Here is a 17,362-nt window from a genome sequence, read left to right on the forward strand (position 1 = left end):
CCTTTGGTGGTATACACTGAAAACTATTTTTGTAAGCATGGCCCTAACTTTGAAGATAGGTAAGTAAGATCCCATGGATCTGTATATAGAAAATGTCTTGGCAACATTGTACCTTGTAATTTGTTAGGCAATTAAGTGCCACTCTTTAATATTTAATACATAGTTTTGCCAGACAACTAGACAAGCTATTTATCGTTTTACTTAATTTTACAATTATCATCTAGAAGCAGTAGGAGCCATTTTATTGTGTACATATTTGAAACTTTATAGCAGTCTACTAGGTTGGGTCACAAGATCCATTTATCTCTTAAGCACTTTCAGATATCTCTTCTCTATTTAATAACATTTCTGAGCTGATTTACAGCACTTACATTTGAATTGGACTTGCTGTAACTACTACCCTGAATATTGTCAAATTTGGGTCAGTCGAGCAGAGTTTCCTTATTTCTGTACCTGCTGCTGAGCACCACCACGGAAAGCCACAGCGCCATGGACAGATGCCACCCCAGATTCAGAACACCCATCTTGGTTCAGTCCTCATCATTGATTTCACTCCTTGTCAGTACTGCTGTGTGACTCTGCTAGGAACTCCCCTTACAAGCTTTTCCAGCTTTTTTTTTTCCTATTTGTGTTCAAGTTCTCAGACTTTACTTCTTACTCCATAGCCTTTCATTTCTTTTTTTCTCTGTTTTTTCATTTTTAAAATTTTTTTTTTTAATTTGTTTATTTTTGAGAGAGAGAGAGAGAGAGAGAATGCGAGTGGGGGAAGGGCAGAGAAAGGGAGACACAGAATCCAAAACAGACTCTAGGCTCTGAGCTGTCAGCACAGAGCCTGATGCAAGGCTCAAACTCACCCACCGCAAGATCATGACCTGAGCCAAAGTCAGGCGCTTAACCGACTGAGCCACCTTTTTTTTTAATGCCTATTTATTTTTGAGACACACACACACACACACACACACACACACACACCGCAATGGGGGAGGGGCAGAGAGAGTGGGAGACACAGAATCCAAAGCAGGCTCCAGGCTCTACGGGGTCAGCACAGAGCCCTACATGGGGCTCAAACCAACCAGCAGCGAGATCATGACCTTTGCCAAAGTCAGACGCTCAACTGACTACCACCCAGGCACTCCATAGCCTTTCATTTCTGTTTGACATCCTCCATTCCATCTGTCCTTCATCCATACGTACCTTCATCTCTCTTGTCTCACAGAAGGTGCTGTCTGTTCTTTATCCTAAGGCTAACCCTCCACATGTGCACCTTAACCTGTTCTCTTTCACTTCCTTGGGTCTCTTACTCTATCATTTGTTTTCTTCTCTGGTAGAAGAATGTCTGTCTCTATCTTTTTCTTTTTATCCTCCTCATCTTCCTCACTTTCCCTTTCCTTCGTCTTGCTTTCCCCCCAACTCCAGTCAGCTTCTTTTCCTCAGCATAAACACAGTGATGTTCATAATTAGAAGAAAAAAAACCCAAAAAACCTTACTCCTGTCTGCCTCCAATCCTCTCTCTTTGTAGCCACACTTTTGAAATGCATAGTCTATTCTTGGTGTGTCTCCTTGTTTGCCTCCTACTCACTCCTTCATGTTACACTCCAGCTCTTCTTCAGCATTTACCAGTAGCTGTGTTGGTTTCAGTTAGTTTGGGTCACTGGTGGTAGTGGATGATTTTCACTGAACCTCTCCTTGACATTTGAATGCTTTAATGGAGACCTCTTTCTTGGAACTTTCTTCATTTTCTGTGATCCTATTCTCTTCCTAATTCTCTTTTGTCATTGTCTTTCTTAGTTCCTTTTCAGATTCTTCTTCTGCCACCTCCTAAACATTGCTCTTCTCCTGAGTTCCATCCTTACTTAGTCCTATTCTCTTTTCATGCAATCATAGCTTCAGCTATCACTCTTAACTCCAGATCTCTATCCCTAACCTATACTTCTCCCTCTTAGTGCCCTACTGTGTATCCAACTGCCTCCTTCTGGATATCCTTAATTACTTTACTTGCCAGGCCCTTTCTAATCTGGCTAGCCTGGTCCCCCCACCTCTTGGGTATTAGCTTTCATGATTTCTTTCTTGTTTGTTCCAGAAATACTGACTTGCTGGTAGTCTAACAAACTTTGTCTTCTTATACGTCTGTGGTTTGTAGTATTGTTTTCTCTGCATGGAGTTCCCTTAGTTCATCTCCCCAGAGAAATCCATCAAGCATTAATTGAAGTATCTCCTTTCTTATAAACCCTTCCAACCCTAGGCAGATTCAGGTGTTTCATTTCCTGTGTTCCTGATGTAACATGTGTAGACATCTCATATGATACTACAGTTGTTTATTGACATGCCTGACTCCCCACTAGGCTGTGAGCCCTTGAGGGCAAGTTCCCTCTTTTTAGGCCTTCATAGCCCCCTTTCTAGTTGGTGCCAGGCATTACAAAGGACTTAGTAAATATTTATTGAATGAGTGATTAGTATGTGATGTATTAAATGAATGTGGTTTTGAATAATAAGAGTTCTAAGAATTCTTTTTAAAAGAACAATGAAGCTACTTATATCAGTCCAGTTTTGTTATTACTATATAAATCATCTATGTATACCCTAACTACAATTGTTCAATATATATAATTAATATATTTGTTCTAATTACCATCATTGTTATAATTGTTCTAATTAATTTTAGTGAAGTTTTTAATATTTTGTGTTCTGTTTTAGCTCTTTGATGGCATTGAATGTGAATTTCCCATATTTTTCCTTTACATGATGATTGATGGTAAGTGAGCTTTTTTCCTGAAATTTAAGATATAGAATATAAGTGGTTTAAAGAAAAGCAGATGAAATATGACCCTTTCAGCTAGCAAAATAGACTATACCTCAGTGATGTTAACTGCTCTGTATTTTTATATGCTATTCTTCTGCTTTCTGAGTGAATATTAAATCATTTAAAGAATTTAAAAATATACTTTGGAGTTATTAAGAAATGATACAAATATATTTTCCTATTTGCAAAGAGAAATTTTTTATGAATAGTAATAATGAATGAATATTATAATCTGTGACATTGTGAATATCCATAACATTTATACTTAAAAATAGACAAATTTCAATTAAAATTCAATTTTCACTTCTAAATGCTAACATGACCTACTAAAATCAATTTCCTGGAATACTGTCATACATATTTGCATTACCTTTTTTCAATTTTTATCATTTACATACAAAATTACCAAAATAATCATAACTAGACTTTTTTTTAAGGTAATTAAACTAGACTTTTTTTTTAATACATATTTGCATTACCTTTTTTCAATTTTATTTTTATCATTTACATACAAAATTACCAAAATAATTATAACTAGACTTTTTTTTAAGACTATTTGAAATTTCTGTGGTGCTTATCCTCAGATGCTATTGGATTAATATTTTACATTTTAGGAGTTTTTAGAGGCAATCCCAAACAAGTAAAGGAATATCAGGATCTTTTGACTCCAGTACTTCATCAGACCACAGAAGGTATAGTTGGATTGTTTTTTAAGAAATTCTTCCTGCTGATATTTCCTTAATGTTCCTTTGTAATGCATTAAATGATGCCATTTTAAATAAAGCTATTTATATTAAAGTGAAAAAACGAATGGAGCCTTGAATGAATTATAAAGAATAATCTATTCATTGGTTAATGTAAGTTTGTCTTTATAAAAGGAGTTCATTGGGCAAGACAAGGACGGGGAGTAAATTTAGGTGGTTATGGCCATAATCGTTGCAAAATAGTTTGCCAGATGGGCAGTGGTTCTTATTCTGATTACCTACTATGAAAACTCCTTCACTCTGTGTAGTGTGACAATAATATAGAGTGACCGATTTTTTGTCCAGATCATCAGAAATGCTGTGTTCAGGTAAATGCAGCCCCTTCCAGAGGGCTACCTTAAGAGGCTCTGCCCTAGCCTAAAGGTACTACCATTTCCAAAAACATTCAGCCTCCTCTTTGGAGTTGTTTCTTTGATCTTTAGCATGTTATTTTAAATGTCTGCCTTGTGCTAATGCCTCATCCTTTGAGGATAGATTTACTATTTTAGAAATGGCTTAAAGACTCTTAGGAGTCTTTAGTTGGTTTTAGTTAAACACCAGTAGGGCCCATAGTCAGTATGACTAAAAAACTAATTCTCAAAGAATTCCAAAGAAGAAGCTCCAAATACTTCGGGGTTTGGAAGTATTAATAAAATAAGAATATGTACTAAATAAATAAATAAATAAATAATATATATGTGAACAACTTTGAAAACATATTTATCTGAAAATTAAAAAAATTATGTGTGGGTAAAAAGTGGGTGGTCTTATGGACATGGTGTACAAACTTGCAATTATAGCATTGGGCCCGTTCTTACCTCACATGAAGTTTGTGATATTCTTTACGGTTTTCCACAAGTACCTTAGAACAAAACCTTCACAGTATGTGCTCACCCTTGAAAATTCTTGTAATTTAAAACAGTGAAATATTTGTGGATAAACATTGAATTCCAAATAAATATTAAATTTTAAAACCAGTTACTGGGGCGCCTGGGTGGCTCAGTCGGTTAAGCGTCCGACTTCGGCTCAGGTCATGATCTCTCAGTCCGTGAGTTCGAGCCCCGCATCGGGCTCTGTGCTGACAGCTCAGAGCCTGGAGCCTGTTTCAGATTCTGTGTCTCCCTCTCTCTCTCTCACCCTCCCCTGTTCATGCTCTGTCTCTCTCTGTCTCAAAAATAAATAAAACATTAAAAAATTAAAAATAAATAAATAAATAAATAAATAAAAATAAAACCAGTTACTTATATCTTTATGCTACAAGTAGTAATTTGTCCAATGTGAGATATAATGTAATGCATGTTATAATGAATATACTATTTGAAATCCCTTGAATCAGATTGTTAGTATTCAGTGGTAGATTATTGATGCATTGAGGTGGTAGTTCAGTGTACAGCAGTTCAGTCTTTATCATGTTCAGAGAGTGATTTTCAAACTATTCTTTGTGTATCATAGACCTTTTTACTGGTTTTAGATACAAATATAACTATTGATGGATGTATGAAGGAAGAAAATTTTAGAGAAATGTGTGCAATTTTATTAGGAAAATTAAGTGTACTGTGGGCTGATAGTGCAAAGTCTTCTGTAGCATTGTATTAGAATGTTATTGTTATTTTTTTTCCTTTTATGTCATCCACAAAGATTTTAGTCTTTGAATAATAAATTTTAGTTTCTATCAAGGAATGTTTTTAAATGGGTCGGTCAAGGAGAGAATGGATTTTTTTTTCCCCTTCAATGATATTGAATGGTAGATAATGGACTTAATGTTTAAAATGAGGATTCCTTTGCTTTAAGCAATGGCTCAGGGTTATAATTCTTCATTTGGGATTATACAGTATCTCATTTGTAATGCTTCTACAGACTAATCCTATTAAAGATAGCTTCTATGGCTCTAAATGTTTGCCTACTGTATTTTTATCAATTCATTTAAAGGTGTTAAAATTAAATGTTGTTAAAGGAGATTATGTACACATTATTGGCTAAAGCATAACATATGCTGTCAAATTAGTGTTTTAAAATCAAGGAGCTTTATCCACATTTTTCACTGGCAATTTCTGAAAGCCAAAATTACCAATTTTCTATAGCTTATCAAATCTGTTACCTCCTTTACAACCTATTTCTCTGCTTTCTAATATTGCAATTTCTTGAAGGGAAAATTTGAGGAGGACACTGATTTTTATATTTCAAATATTTATTTTAAAACTCCACAGGTTATCCTGTCATACCAAAGTACTATTATGTGCCAGCAGATTTTGTAGAATATGAGAAAAGAAACCCTGGTAGTCAAAAGCGATTTCCTAGCAACTGTGGCCGTGACGGAAAACTCTTTCTTTGGGGACAAGCCCTTTATATCATTGCAAAACTTCTGGGTAAGTGGAGAAGGTTGGGAAGATTTTTTCCCTTGTAATCAAGCTATTAGAAATAAGTATGTTTCAGGGCACCTGGGTGGTTCAGTTGGTTAAGCATCCAACTCTTGATTTTGGCTCAGGTCATGATCTCATAGTTTGTGAGATCGACCTCCATATTGGGCTACATAATAGTGCCTGCTTGAGATTTTTTTCTCCCTCTCTCTCTGCCCTTCCCCCCTCAAAATAAATAAATAAACATTTATTTTTATGTTTTTTTATGTTTTTATGTTTTATTTCCCATTTGTGGGAACTTTGAGTTACTTTTATATAATGTAAAAAAAATTCTGATTTTATGCTTGGTCATAGCTTTAGTAAACCACTTGCCAAAAGGAATTGGTTATCTCAAAGTTCTCTTCCTTCTCATAAATACACATTGACAATTTACTCAGTTAGCTTAGACCATTATTCATAGTTTTTTAAGAATTATTTTCCAGCTTATCCTAAAACTTCTGCTAAATATGAGTACTCTTTGGACACATTGAGATGAAGGCTAATTTAAAGAACACACACAAAAAAGCATTATTATGCATCTTCCTGCATCATTGCTTGCTAACATTTCGAATATTATTAGCATTCCCATCAAAAAGGCTATCATGTTAGAGTCAGAATTCCTTTATGGCAAATAAATTATGAAACAGGCTGATTGTAAATAGTATATATACCTGCACTAAAAGAACTGCTTAGTGTGTGAAGTAGTGTTATTGTCTTTATTGTTCCTAGTATTATTCTATAAATGCTAAATTTGTTTGTGTTGTAAGAGTAATCATCTTTGGTTTCTTTTTTTACATTCCATTAGGGAAGAGTATTTCAGATTTCCAATTCAAACTTTACACAAATGATATATAAGGAGCAGATAGAAGCTAACCAAAGAAGAGAAAATCAAGTTAATGCTGTTTTCAATTTGCTTGTTTCCTAACTATATATTCTGGGTCTCCATATATACTTAATGCTAATTTAAGAACCTGTAGAAAAATTTACTTCTTTAAGGGGACAACTTTTTGATAAGGAGTTGATATTATTTATACAGGTCTTGCTTTTCAATTTTTTCAAAAGAAAAAATATATATACATGAAATAGATTTCTTAAAATCAAGCCAAGTTGGCAAGGTTATCTCTGGTTAGAATGTTATTTCCATCTCACTAGCATGAATACAAAGAAGCCTTCTGGTGATACTCACAGCTAAATAAAACATGTTATAGTAGAGAAGTAGTTAACCTATCTAAGATAAAGAATTTTAATATCAGAATCATAAATTTCTATATACTACAGCTTGGAAATTACAGATGAGCGTGATGAAATTTTTCAGATTCTGAGGTTGAAAACTGGAACTTGGGGTATTGGATTTGAGATCTAAACGTTTATCGTCCTGATTTTTGCTCTATATCTGGTCTGGGATTGAGTGCTAGAAAGAATGCTATTTGAGAAAAGCCTGTAGATAAAATTGAGAAGGCTGATGAATTGGGAGTGCAGAATTGACTATATTCTACATAAGCAAATTGGGCTTTTAAAAAGGAAAAGGTTGAAAGTAGTATCAATCAGTAAAAAAGCATTAGATCTTCCTTACTCTGAAATAAATGTATTGAATGTAGACAGATTTTGAGTGTAGATAGCATTTTCTTATGTTAAGACCAGTGTGAACAGAAATAGTTTAGGCCATGCCTTCTCATCTCTGTTTCATGACCAAAAGGAAGAAAAACTTCAAAGAAATAGTCAATTTCTCTTTTCCCTGCTGAGCTACTAAAAAGGCAGCAGAGAACATACAGAAGGTGTGTTGCAAACCCTGAGATCACATACTTTCTCTCCCACTGAAAAAAGGAGATGCTCCGTGTTCATTATCACTCTGACCTAGCTGTGTGTCATCTGGTTAACAAACTCACTGGTTAAGAAGAATAATATCTCAGAAGATTCAGTCATGTAGTTGCTCTTAACTATTACATCCTTGCCTCAAGAACATCAAACTTCTATGGATGTTATTAAGACTCCAGTCACATTTACTTACAAAGTCTTATGTATTCATTAAATGAGGTTTCGTTAGATATCTGCTTGACAGCATTTTGTGGGCAGTTAATTGGAGTTACTTGAAAATAATAGAACAGTAAATCTTTGAAAATATTCTATAATATATGCCTTCCACTAATTCAGGCCAGTTTGTATCCAGTGAAATCTAATAAGAATATTTTGCTTTTGTGTGTGTGTGTGTGTGTGTGTATGAATATATATATATATATATACATATATATATATATATGTATATATATATATATATGAAGAATGAATGAATGAATATATAATGAATATATATATATGTGTGTGTGTATATAATGAATATATATACATATACATATATATATACATATATATATGTATATATATATGAAGAAAATGTTGTGACGCTAGTTGCTACTTCATCATTGATCTTTTCCATGATTTAGCTGGTATTTGTAGAGGACTACTGTATGTTAGTCACTGATATCTAGTAGCTCTATAGCAAGAATCAAATGTGACAACCTAGGAAATATTTCTGTCTCTCTGAGGGCAGCCTAATTACTCTGATATACTATTTCCTAATTACAGTGTTTGTAACTAAGGTAAGTCCACTTGCATTTGATTTCATTCATGGTATTTTTTTTTGTCCAATTGACATCAGATGTAAAAGCCACTGATTAAGTCTGGAAATCTAATGCTTTTTTAAAGTTAAAGTTAGTGATCAAGTGCCCCCTAGTGTGCATGAGGACATAAGAAAAGGAGGTCTTGATTTTCATTGGTCTCTTGACTTCAAATGCAGTTGGCTCCTTACTCAATATAGCACATGGTTTTGTTACTGATCAGTTAAAGATAAAACGAACAGATAAGAGTATACAGATATATTTCTACATTGTGGTTGCTAAGAGATTTCCCAGCTGTTACACTTCAGGAAACTTTAAGCAGTAAGACATGGATTTCTGAGCACTTTTGTTATCTTTTTCATGCTATCTGTGTGATTGCTAGTGCCCTAATGTGGGATTTCTGTGCAGCGTGCATTAAAAACATCTTCAGAGTATGTGTAATACAGTATTACTTTAATAGCTTCACCCAAGGAAATTTTCTTCCTGTAGCTTATTGTATAAATCTCTAGTTTTCTTAAAACTAAAATTTTTAGTTTAATTGCTACTAGAGCTAGAAAACTTGTATAAAAATTTATGATCCCACCCTTAAATATATTAGTAAAATTGAATGTAAAAGCAGTGATGCCTAGAGTCTGAGAAGACTACATATATACTGTCAGACTGTTTCCCAGAAATACTAATAATACTTGCCTTAAAATGTGTCTGATTCTGTTCTCTGCCCTTTACAAGTATTATCCTGACTATTATTACAAGTATTATTCCTAGCTTCTCTATGAGATGGATACTGTATGTCATAACTGAGGTTTAGAAGAGTTTAGCAACTCACCCAAGGTCACATAGCCCACAACTGGGACTTTACTGATTTACTTGCAGGATGATTGTGTCACCTGTAACCTTTATGGCACCAAATATGATCATTAAAAATAAAAACCTTGCTAACTTAATAAGATATTAATTTGTATACTGTTTTCATTTACATGCTTATTGTTAAAGACATATTTCTTAGTCATTTCTTGTCCTCTGTGAATTGTCCAGTTTGCTTTGCCCATTTAACCTTAATTTTATGGTCTTCACAGTCTGCATGAATGTTTTACGTATTAGGTATACTAATCCTCTCTGGTATTTTCCTGGGTTGTTTGCCAATTAACTTTGCACTGTTTCTTGATGAACGAAATTTGAAATCTTTATATAATTAGATCTATCATTGTTTTTCAATTTAATTCTGACCATGGAATTTAACATTTGATTTTAGGAAGTCTATCCCTGTTAGTTAATTGAGTTAAAAACATTGGTAATTTTGGATTTTTTTTGGTATAACATATGAGGTTGAGGATCTACATTTTCTTTTTCTCTCTAGCTTATTTGTTAATACATGTGTTACTAATATGTGTCACTGCAGCTGAGAATCAGTCTTTGAAGCACATAATTTTACCCCATAAATTATCTGCTGAGCCTATTTTAGTGTGTCCTATGTAATTTTTGTGTCATGATAAAAAAAATTACTTGCTCTGTTAAATTTCCTTTGAATTGTCATTTTATTAAAGAAACAAAAATTCTTCTTGATATTCTCTTTTTGCCCTTAATAATGATTGTTTGAAGTAAACCCAAGGTGTATTTCATAAAATTTCTGTGCATAAAAAATGCAAATATTAATGAAGCTAATCTGTCTTATAAAGATTTAAAGATGGCTGTCCCTATTTATAGAAATGCTTGGTTATCTGTGAGGTTTCGTACTGTAATGAAATGTAGAAAGCCATTGCTCTTTTATCCTTGTTCTCTTATTTTCATTTTAAATATTCTGTAGTTGGTCAGGCACAAGTGCTTTCAGGCTTGTCCTTTTTCACCAAAAAGCCAGTGCCATAGAATCAGCACAGCGAGGAACTCTTGTTTTGCCTCCTGAATGATAAAAAGCAATGCAGTAAAAAAAATACGTCTATTCACCTGACCTTTGTAAGGAGTTAGTCACTTTTACCATTATGGAAATTAAAACAATGATTACAGCAATTATGTTTCTGAATTTGTTAATCCACCAATTTATTATTTTGTTTAATAAGTCTCTTAAGTGCCTACTATATGGAAGGTGCTGTGCTGGAAAGTGGGGTATATCCATGAATAAGAAGCAAACAACCTGTGGGGTTATAGATGAGCACATAGTGTAAATTGGAACATTAAGCTAGATACACGGGTACAGTACAAATAGAGAAATGAGAAAGGAATGCCAAGAAATAAGCTTTTTCAAGAGATGTTGTTAACTATTTGATTCATATCAATTTTAATAGATTAGCGTTTATGCTTTCCAAGGATATAATATTTCTTCATTTTTCTGTCATCATTTATAAATAACAAAATAATAAAGATAGAATTTCATTTTTGTAGAAACAGTGAAACATTAATTATGTAAAATGCTTGTTGGTAGTGGAGATTTTTTCACATCTCAATGATCAGACAAATGAAATAGGGAAATAATTTGGTGTTATTTAGAATATCACTGTACTAATCAACCCTGCATCATGAGCTCCACTGATATTAATAAATAGAAATTATATGTCGATATTTGCCATAATTAAGCCTATATTGGTTTGTTTTAAATTTTGCACAAGTATATTTTTTTTTCAGAGAGAGAGGAATGTTCTGTTATATGCTCCCTGATTTGAATAGGAAAAATATAACATATCAAGATCTAAATTATTTGTTTAATGTTTTCTCCTCCTGGTATCTTCTCCATCTGTATTGTATACAGTGTCAGTGTTCTTACAGGGCAGGATTAGTATGGGCTAAGAACGTAGACCCCAGAGAGAGACAGCCTGTGTTTGAATCTAAGCTCTGTCACTTACCTGCCATGTGCAAGTTGCTTAGCTGCTCAACGCCTCCATTTTGTCATCTGTAAAATGATAAGGATGTTGTGATGGTTAATGATTAATTGATTAATTAATTAATCCAACAAGGCCAGGAACATAGGAAGCACTGTGTAAACGTTGCTGTGGTTGCTGTTGCAGAGGCGGCAGTGGCTGTGGTGGCTTCTGTGGCTGCTGCAATTGCTGTTCCTCCTTCTTTTTCTTGTCATGCTATTAGTAATATCACTTTTAATATTATTAAAAGCATCTTTCAGGAGTTACTAAAAACACCTTTGGTGATAACATTGACTATGTGCCCTACAGTTACCCTAGAATAGAAAAACCTGTATAATGAGAAACATTACCACAGCTGCAAAGAAATTTACAAGCATTTTTGTGGTTGACTCTCTGCTCTGTTTTTCAGAATTATTCACTGACTAAAAGAAGTATCTAAAAAGCTATGGAAAATGAGGTGTATTTTTTGAATTAAATATTAAACATGGGTGAATTTAAACAAAACTCAACATGGTGTCATTTTTATGTAGTCAGTATAGAACTGAAGATCGAATATGAAGTAGCACATTTTCATAACTTGAGTGCAGCAAAAATAAAATGTTCTGATTCACTTTGGGAGAAGTTAAATTCTTTTTTTTATGTTATTATTCAATTAACTTTTACATGTCTGAGTGTAACTAAGATAACCTTACAGATTTGCAATTGCTGGGACAGAGTATGCCTGCTATAAATTTGCATAGATACTGTCAACTTATACTCCAATGAGGTTAGGCAGAATTTCATTTCAAGGTTTTGTTCCCACCACCCCTTCTCAGCATAGTCCTTTTCACATCCATGGAGAATCCCTGCTACACTGAGCCTCTGGTGCTGAATCTGAGGTGCATTACAACAGAAGATAGCAGAGAACCACTGACTCAGAGTACCTTCTCCACACCCTCCCCTTCCAAACTCTCTAAATTGCCTTCCTTATTATGTCCTTGGACTTTATCAAAAGTTGCCACAAGGAACTACCACATGAAAAGGGCTTCCGTGTTTACAGAACAATAGCAGTAGTAGACATTGTTTTCATGCTGGTTAGTGCCCTTTGAAAAATGCCCTGTCTCAGAAATGTTAGAATTTAGTATCAGGAAGCACTTTGTCTCCCCTTCGTGAACTGGTTTCCTTTCTTGAGAGAATGCGAATACATTCTTTTTAGAACAGCTTTATTTAGGTATAATTTACATACTATATCTTAACCTATTCAAGGTTTACAATTCAGTGGTTTTTTGATACATTCAGAGTTGTACAACTATCACCACAATCAATTTTGGAATATTTACATCACCCCTCAAAAAATGTCTTACCCACTCTCCACTTAACCCTAATCATTTCACCGTTTCCCCCAACACCGGACACTCACTAATGTACATTTTATCCTTGTGTATTTGCCTATTCTGGACATTTCATATACCTTGAATCGTATAATGTGTTGTTTTCAAGGTTCATTCATGTATCAACAGCTTAATTCTTTTTTCTGACCAAATAATCTTCCACTGTATGTATATACCACATTTGATTTATCTGTTCATCCGGTGGTGGACATTTGGATTATTTCCACTTTTTTTTTTTTTTTTGCTTTTATAATCATGCTGCTGTGAACTTTCATGTACAAGTTATTGTTTGACATGTTTTTCTTTCTCTTAGGTATATACCTAGGGGTAGAATTGCTGAGTCATATGGTAACTCTGTGTTTAACATTTTGAGCAATTTCAGACTGATTTCCAAAGTAACTGTCCCAATATGCATTCCATTCAGCAATGTGTGAGGGTTCCAATTTCCCTACATCCTTTCCAACCCTTGTTCTTGTTTCTTTTTTTGACAATAGCCATCCTAATGGGTATGAAGTGGTATCTCATTGTGATTTTGATAAGCATTTCCCAAATGACTAATGTTGAGCATCTTTTTACGTGCTTACTGGTAATTTATATACCTTTGGAGAAATGTCTATTCAGATACTGTGGCCATTTTTAAATTGTGTTGTCTTTTTATTATTGAATCATAAGAGTTTTTTTAATATATATATTCAAGACAGAAATCCCTTACAAGATACGCAGTTTGTAAATATTTTCTCCCATTCTGTGAGTTGTCATTTCACTTTTTTTGATGGTGTCTTTCAAGGTCCAAAAGGTTATAATTTGACAAAATTGAGTTTATCTCATTTTTTCTTTAGTCACTTACGTTTTGATTTTTAGTTTTGCCTAATCCAAAGTCACAAAAGTTTACTCTATTATTTTCTTCTAACAGTTTTATAATTTTAGTCTTATATTTAACTTTTGATCTATTTTGAGTTTTATAGATGATTTGATGAAGGAGTCCAACTTTATTCTTTTGTCTATAAATATCGAGTTGTCCCAGCACTATTTGTGAAAAAAACCTATTCTTTTCCCCCACTGAATTGTTTTGGCATGCTGTCAAAACTCAGTGGAACATAAATGTAAGGATTTATTTCTACACTTTCACTTCTACTCCATTAATCTATCTTTATACTAGTACCACATTATCCTTTTTGTAAAATTTAAAAAAATGTTTATTTGTTTATGGGGCATCTAGATGACTCAGTCAGTTAAACGTATGACTCCTGATTTCAGCTCAGGTCATGAGCCCAGGGTTGTGAGATTGAACCCCACGTTGGGCTATGTACTGAGTGTGGAACCTGCTTAAGATTCTCCCTCTCTCTCCCTCCCTCCCTCCCTCCCTCTCTCTCTCTCTCTCTCATTCCCTCGCTCCCTCGGTCCCTTGCTCCCTCCCTTTGCCCCTCTCCCCCACTCATGCTCTCTCTCTCTCAAATCAAAATAATAATAATTTAAATGTTTATTTATTTATATTGAAAGAGAGAGAATCCCAAGTAGGCACTGTGCTGTCAATGCAGAGCCCAACACAGTCTCACCAGCCACAAGATCATGACCCGAGCTGAAATCAAGAGTCAGGTCACTGAGCCAACTGAGCCACCCAGGTGCCCCTAGTAGCACATTATCTTAGTTACTTTAGATTCTTCCTTTCAATCTGGATGACTATTATTTTTTTCTTGCCTGTCTTGACTTTTCTGGCTGTAACCTCCAATACACTGTTGAATAAAAGTGACAGGAGTTGACATCATTGTCTTATTCCTGATCTTTGGGGCAAAGCATTCAGTCTTACCTTTGAATATGATGTTAGCTATAGATTCCCTTTATCAGGTCAAGGAAGTTTCATTCTATCCTAGTTTGTTGAATGCTTTTTATCATGAAAGAATGTTGCATTTTGTCAAATGTATTTTCTGTGTCTACTGAGATGATTTTGTAGGGTTTTTTGTTTGTTTGTTTTTTTTTTGTCCTTTATTCTGTTGATATTGTATTACTACAATAATTGATTTGGGGAAGTTAAGTTATCCTTGCACTTGTGGGATAAATCCCACTTCGTCATTGTGTGTAATCTTTTTTATATGTTAATGGATTTAGTTTGCTACTATTTTTTTGTTGTTGAAGATTTTTCTATCTATATTCAGAAGAGATTTGGATTTGTAATTTTCTTGTGGTGAATATAATTTTTTTATTAGGGTAATACTGGCCTCTTAGAATGAGTTGGGAAGTATTTCCCCTACTATTTTGGAAACGTTTGTGATAGATTGGTTTTACTTCTTCTTTAACTGTTTGGTAGAATTCACCAATGAAGCCATCAGGTCCTGGGCTTTTGCTTCTCACCACCCCCCCCCCCCCCCCCCCCCCCCCCCCCCCGCCCCCTGCCCCAGAAGGTTTCAGTTACTTGTAAATCTGTTCATATTTCCTATTCTTTTTTGAGTTAGTCTTTTTGTAATGTGTATATTTCTAGGAATTTGTTCATATCCATCAGGGTTATCTAAATTATTGGCATACATTTGTTCATAGTATTCTCTTGTAATCCTTAAGGATATTCTTAATTTCCATTCCTGATTTAGTAATTTGAGTCTTTTTTCTTTTTTTCTTTGTCAGTCTAGCTAAAGGTTTGTCAGCTTTTGAGTTTTTCAGGAATCTACTTTTAGTTTTATTTATTATTCTCTTTTGTTTTTCTACATTCTATTTCATTAATTTCCACTCTAATCTTTATTATTTCCTTCCTTCTGCTTGCTTTTGATTTAGTTTTCTCAGTTTTATCCACTGTCTGAAGATGGAAAGATAGGTTGTGGATTTGAAATTTTTCTCCCTTGTTTAATATGGGCATTTACAGCTCCAGATTTTCTTCCTAGCATTGCTTTAGTTACATCCATAAATTTTGGTATATTTTGTCTTCATTTTCAATCATCTTATCAGAACATGTATTAGAAGTATCTTCTTATTTCCCATTTGTTTTCTTCTTTGACACATTAGTTATGGTGTGTTATTTAGTTTCCACATATTTGTGAATTTCTAAAACTTCTCCTGTTTATTGAATTCTAATTTCATTCTTTTGTGGTCAGAATCATACTTTATAGAATTTTAATTCTTTAAATTTATTGAGGATTGTTCTATATGGCCTCATATATGGAAGATGTTCTATGTGCATCGAGGAGTATATACATTCTGGTCTTGTTGGATGAAGTGTCTATTAGGTCATTAGGTCTAGTTGGTTTATAAAGTGTGTAGATGCATTTTTGATAATGTCATTTCTCTTCTCTTTTTTTCAGCTGATAAATTAATCAGTCCTAAAGACATTGATCCTGTCCAGCGCTATATCCCACTACAGAATCAACGCAACGTGAGCATGAGGTTTTCCAATCAAGTAAAGATATTTTTTTCCTTAATTTAGACTCATCTAAAGACATTTAAAAGTTAATTTTAAAAGAAATTTTATTCTGAATGGGTTTTTATTGCTTTTTTTGAAGGCAAGGCTTTTCTCTTTTCTGGTTATTTAAGATTTACTTGTGGCAAAGGATTATTTGTTAATGAATAAATACGAGTCAAATGTGTCCAACAAGATGTCTTCCAGGCAAACACTTTCATCTTCACAGTGGTTGAGTTTAAGGTGATAAATGTCTTTGGGAGGATGCACTATGTATGGGTAGGCAAGGGGACAGATGCGATGGCATTATTATTGAAGGAAGTGGGGTCCCATGAAAGGCCCTGTGCTTAATGTCTTCTCCATTGCTGTGTCTCTATGACAGCATTGAGTAACTGACAGAGTTGTTCTTAGTACTTGGTGACATGTTGGGTGAAGGAATAATTTAAATTTTTTTACATTTAGTAGCTATGGATTCAGACTGTGTTGTGTCAACAAAATAAGTGTTTGCAGGATCAGCAAGATTGATGTTGATTTGAGCAAACCCTCAAGTATTAAATGATACCAGTAATGAGGACTGTTAAAATGAAAATGTTGTAGATTATGGAAACTGCCTGAGGAGAGAGGGAATGAACCTGAGTGTGTGCCTGGGATTCCAAGCAGTTAACATTTATTTAACAAGAATAGCATCAGCACTTCCAGAATATATGCTTATGAAATCAAAAATGCTCCTTTTATTTAAAAAAAAAAACATGCATATGCATATAACACACACACACACACACACACACACACACACACAAACATAAATGCTTGTTTTAATGAGAGAATGAGAAAGCCAGCCAGGTCCATTAGATTCTATCACACTATTTCTCTGATTCTTTTGCTGCTCTTCAACAAAATATGTAATTACTCTGAATGGTTTATAGATGAGAAGCTATTTGGGAGACTTATAAATAAATGTTAAGATTTTCTCAAGAACATAAAATCCTTCTGTTAATATGTGTTAGAAATTTTTCACTGCCCTGTTGACTCCTGTGTAAGGTGAGGATTTGGCCTCATTACCACTCATGTCAGTACACTACAAGTATACATTCTGTACAGATTTGAGATACACAATTTCACTTGAAGAAATGGTAAAATAGAGAATACATTTAACTTCATATTACACAGTGCTGTGACTGAGCCATTTGAAGACTAGTATTTATCA

The 17,362-nt window shown here is 34.1% G+C and overlaps 1 protein-coding gene across 7 annotated transcripts in view; it reads left to right on the forward strand.

Annotated features, from left to right (window-relative positions):
• Positions 1-17,362, forward strand: part of PHKB (phosphorylase kinase regulatory subunit beta) — a 258,715-nt gene that overhangs the window by 161,307 nt on the left and 80,046 nt on the right. For all 7 annotated transcript variants that reach the window (XM_049620920.1, XM_049620912.1, XM_049620914.1 and 4 more), the window contains 4 exons: positions 2,695-2,752; positions 3,415-3,492; positions 5,751-5,909; positions 16,061-16,155. In XM_049620920.1, the coding sequence (XP_049476877.1) occupies positions 2,695-2,752; positions 3,415-3,492; positions 5,751-5,909; positions 16,061-16,155 (390 nt within the window). The remainder of the gene's footprint in view (positions 1-2,694; positions 2,753-3,414; positions 3,493-5,750; positions 5,910-16,060; positions 16,156-17,362) is intronic.

Source organism: Panthera uncia (genome assembly GCF_023721935.1).
Source record: "Panthera uncia isolate 11264 chromosome E2 unlocalized genomic scaffold, Puncia_PCG_1.0 HiC_scaffold_19, whole genome shotgun sequence".
Taxonomy (NCBI): domain Eukaryota; kingdom Metazoa; phylum Chordata; class Mammalia; order Carnivora; family Felidae; genus Panthera; species Panthera uncia.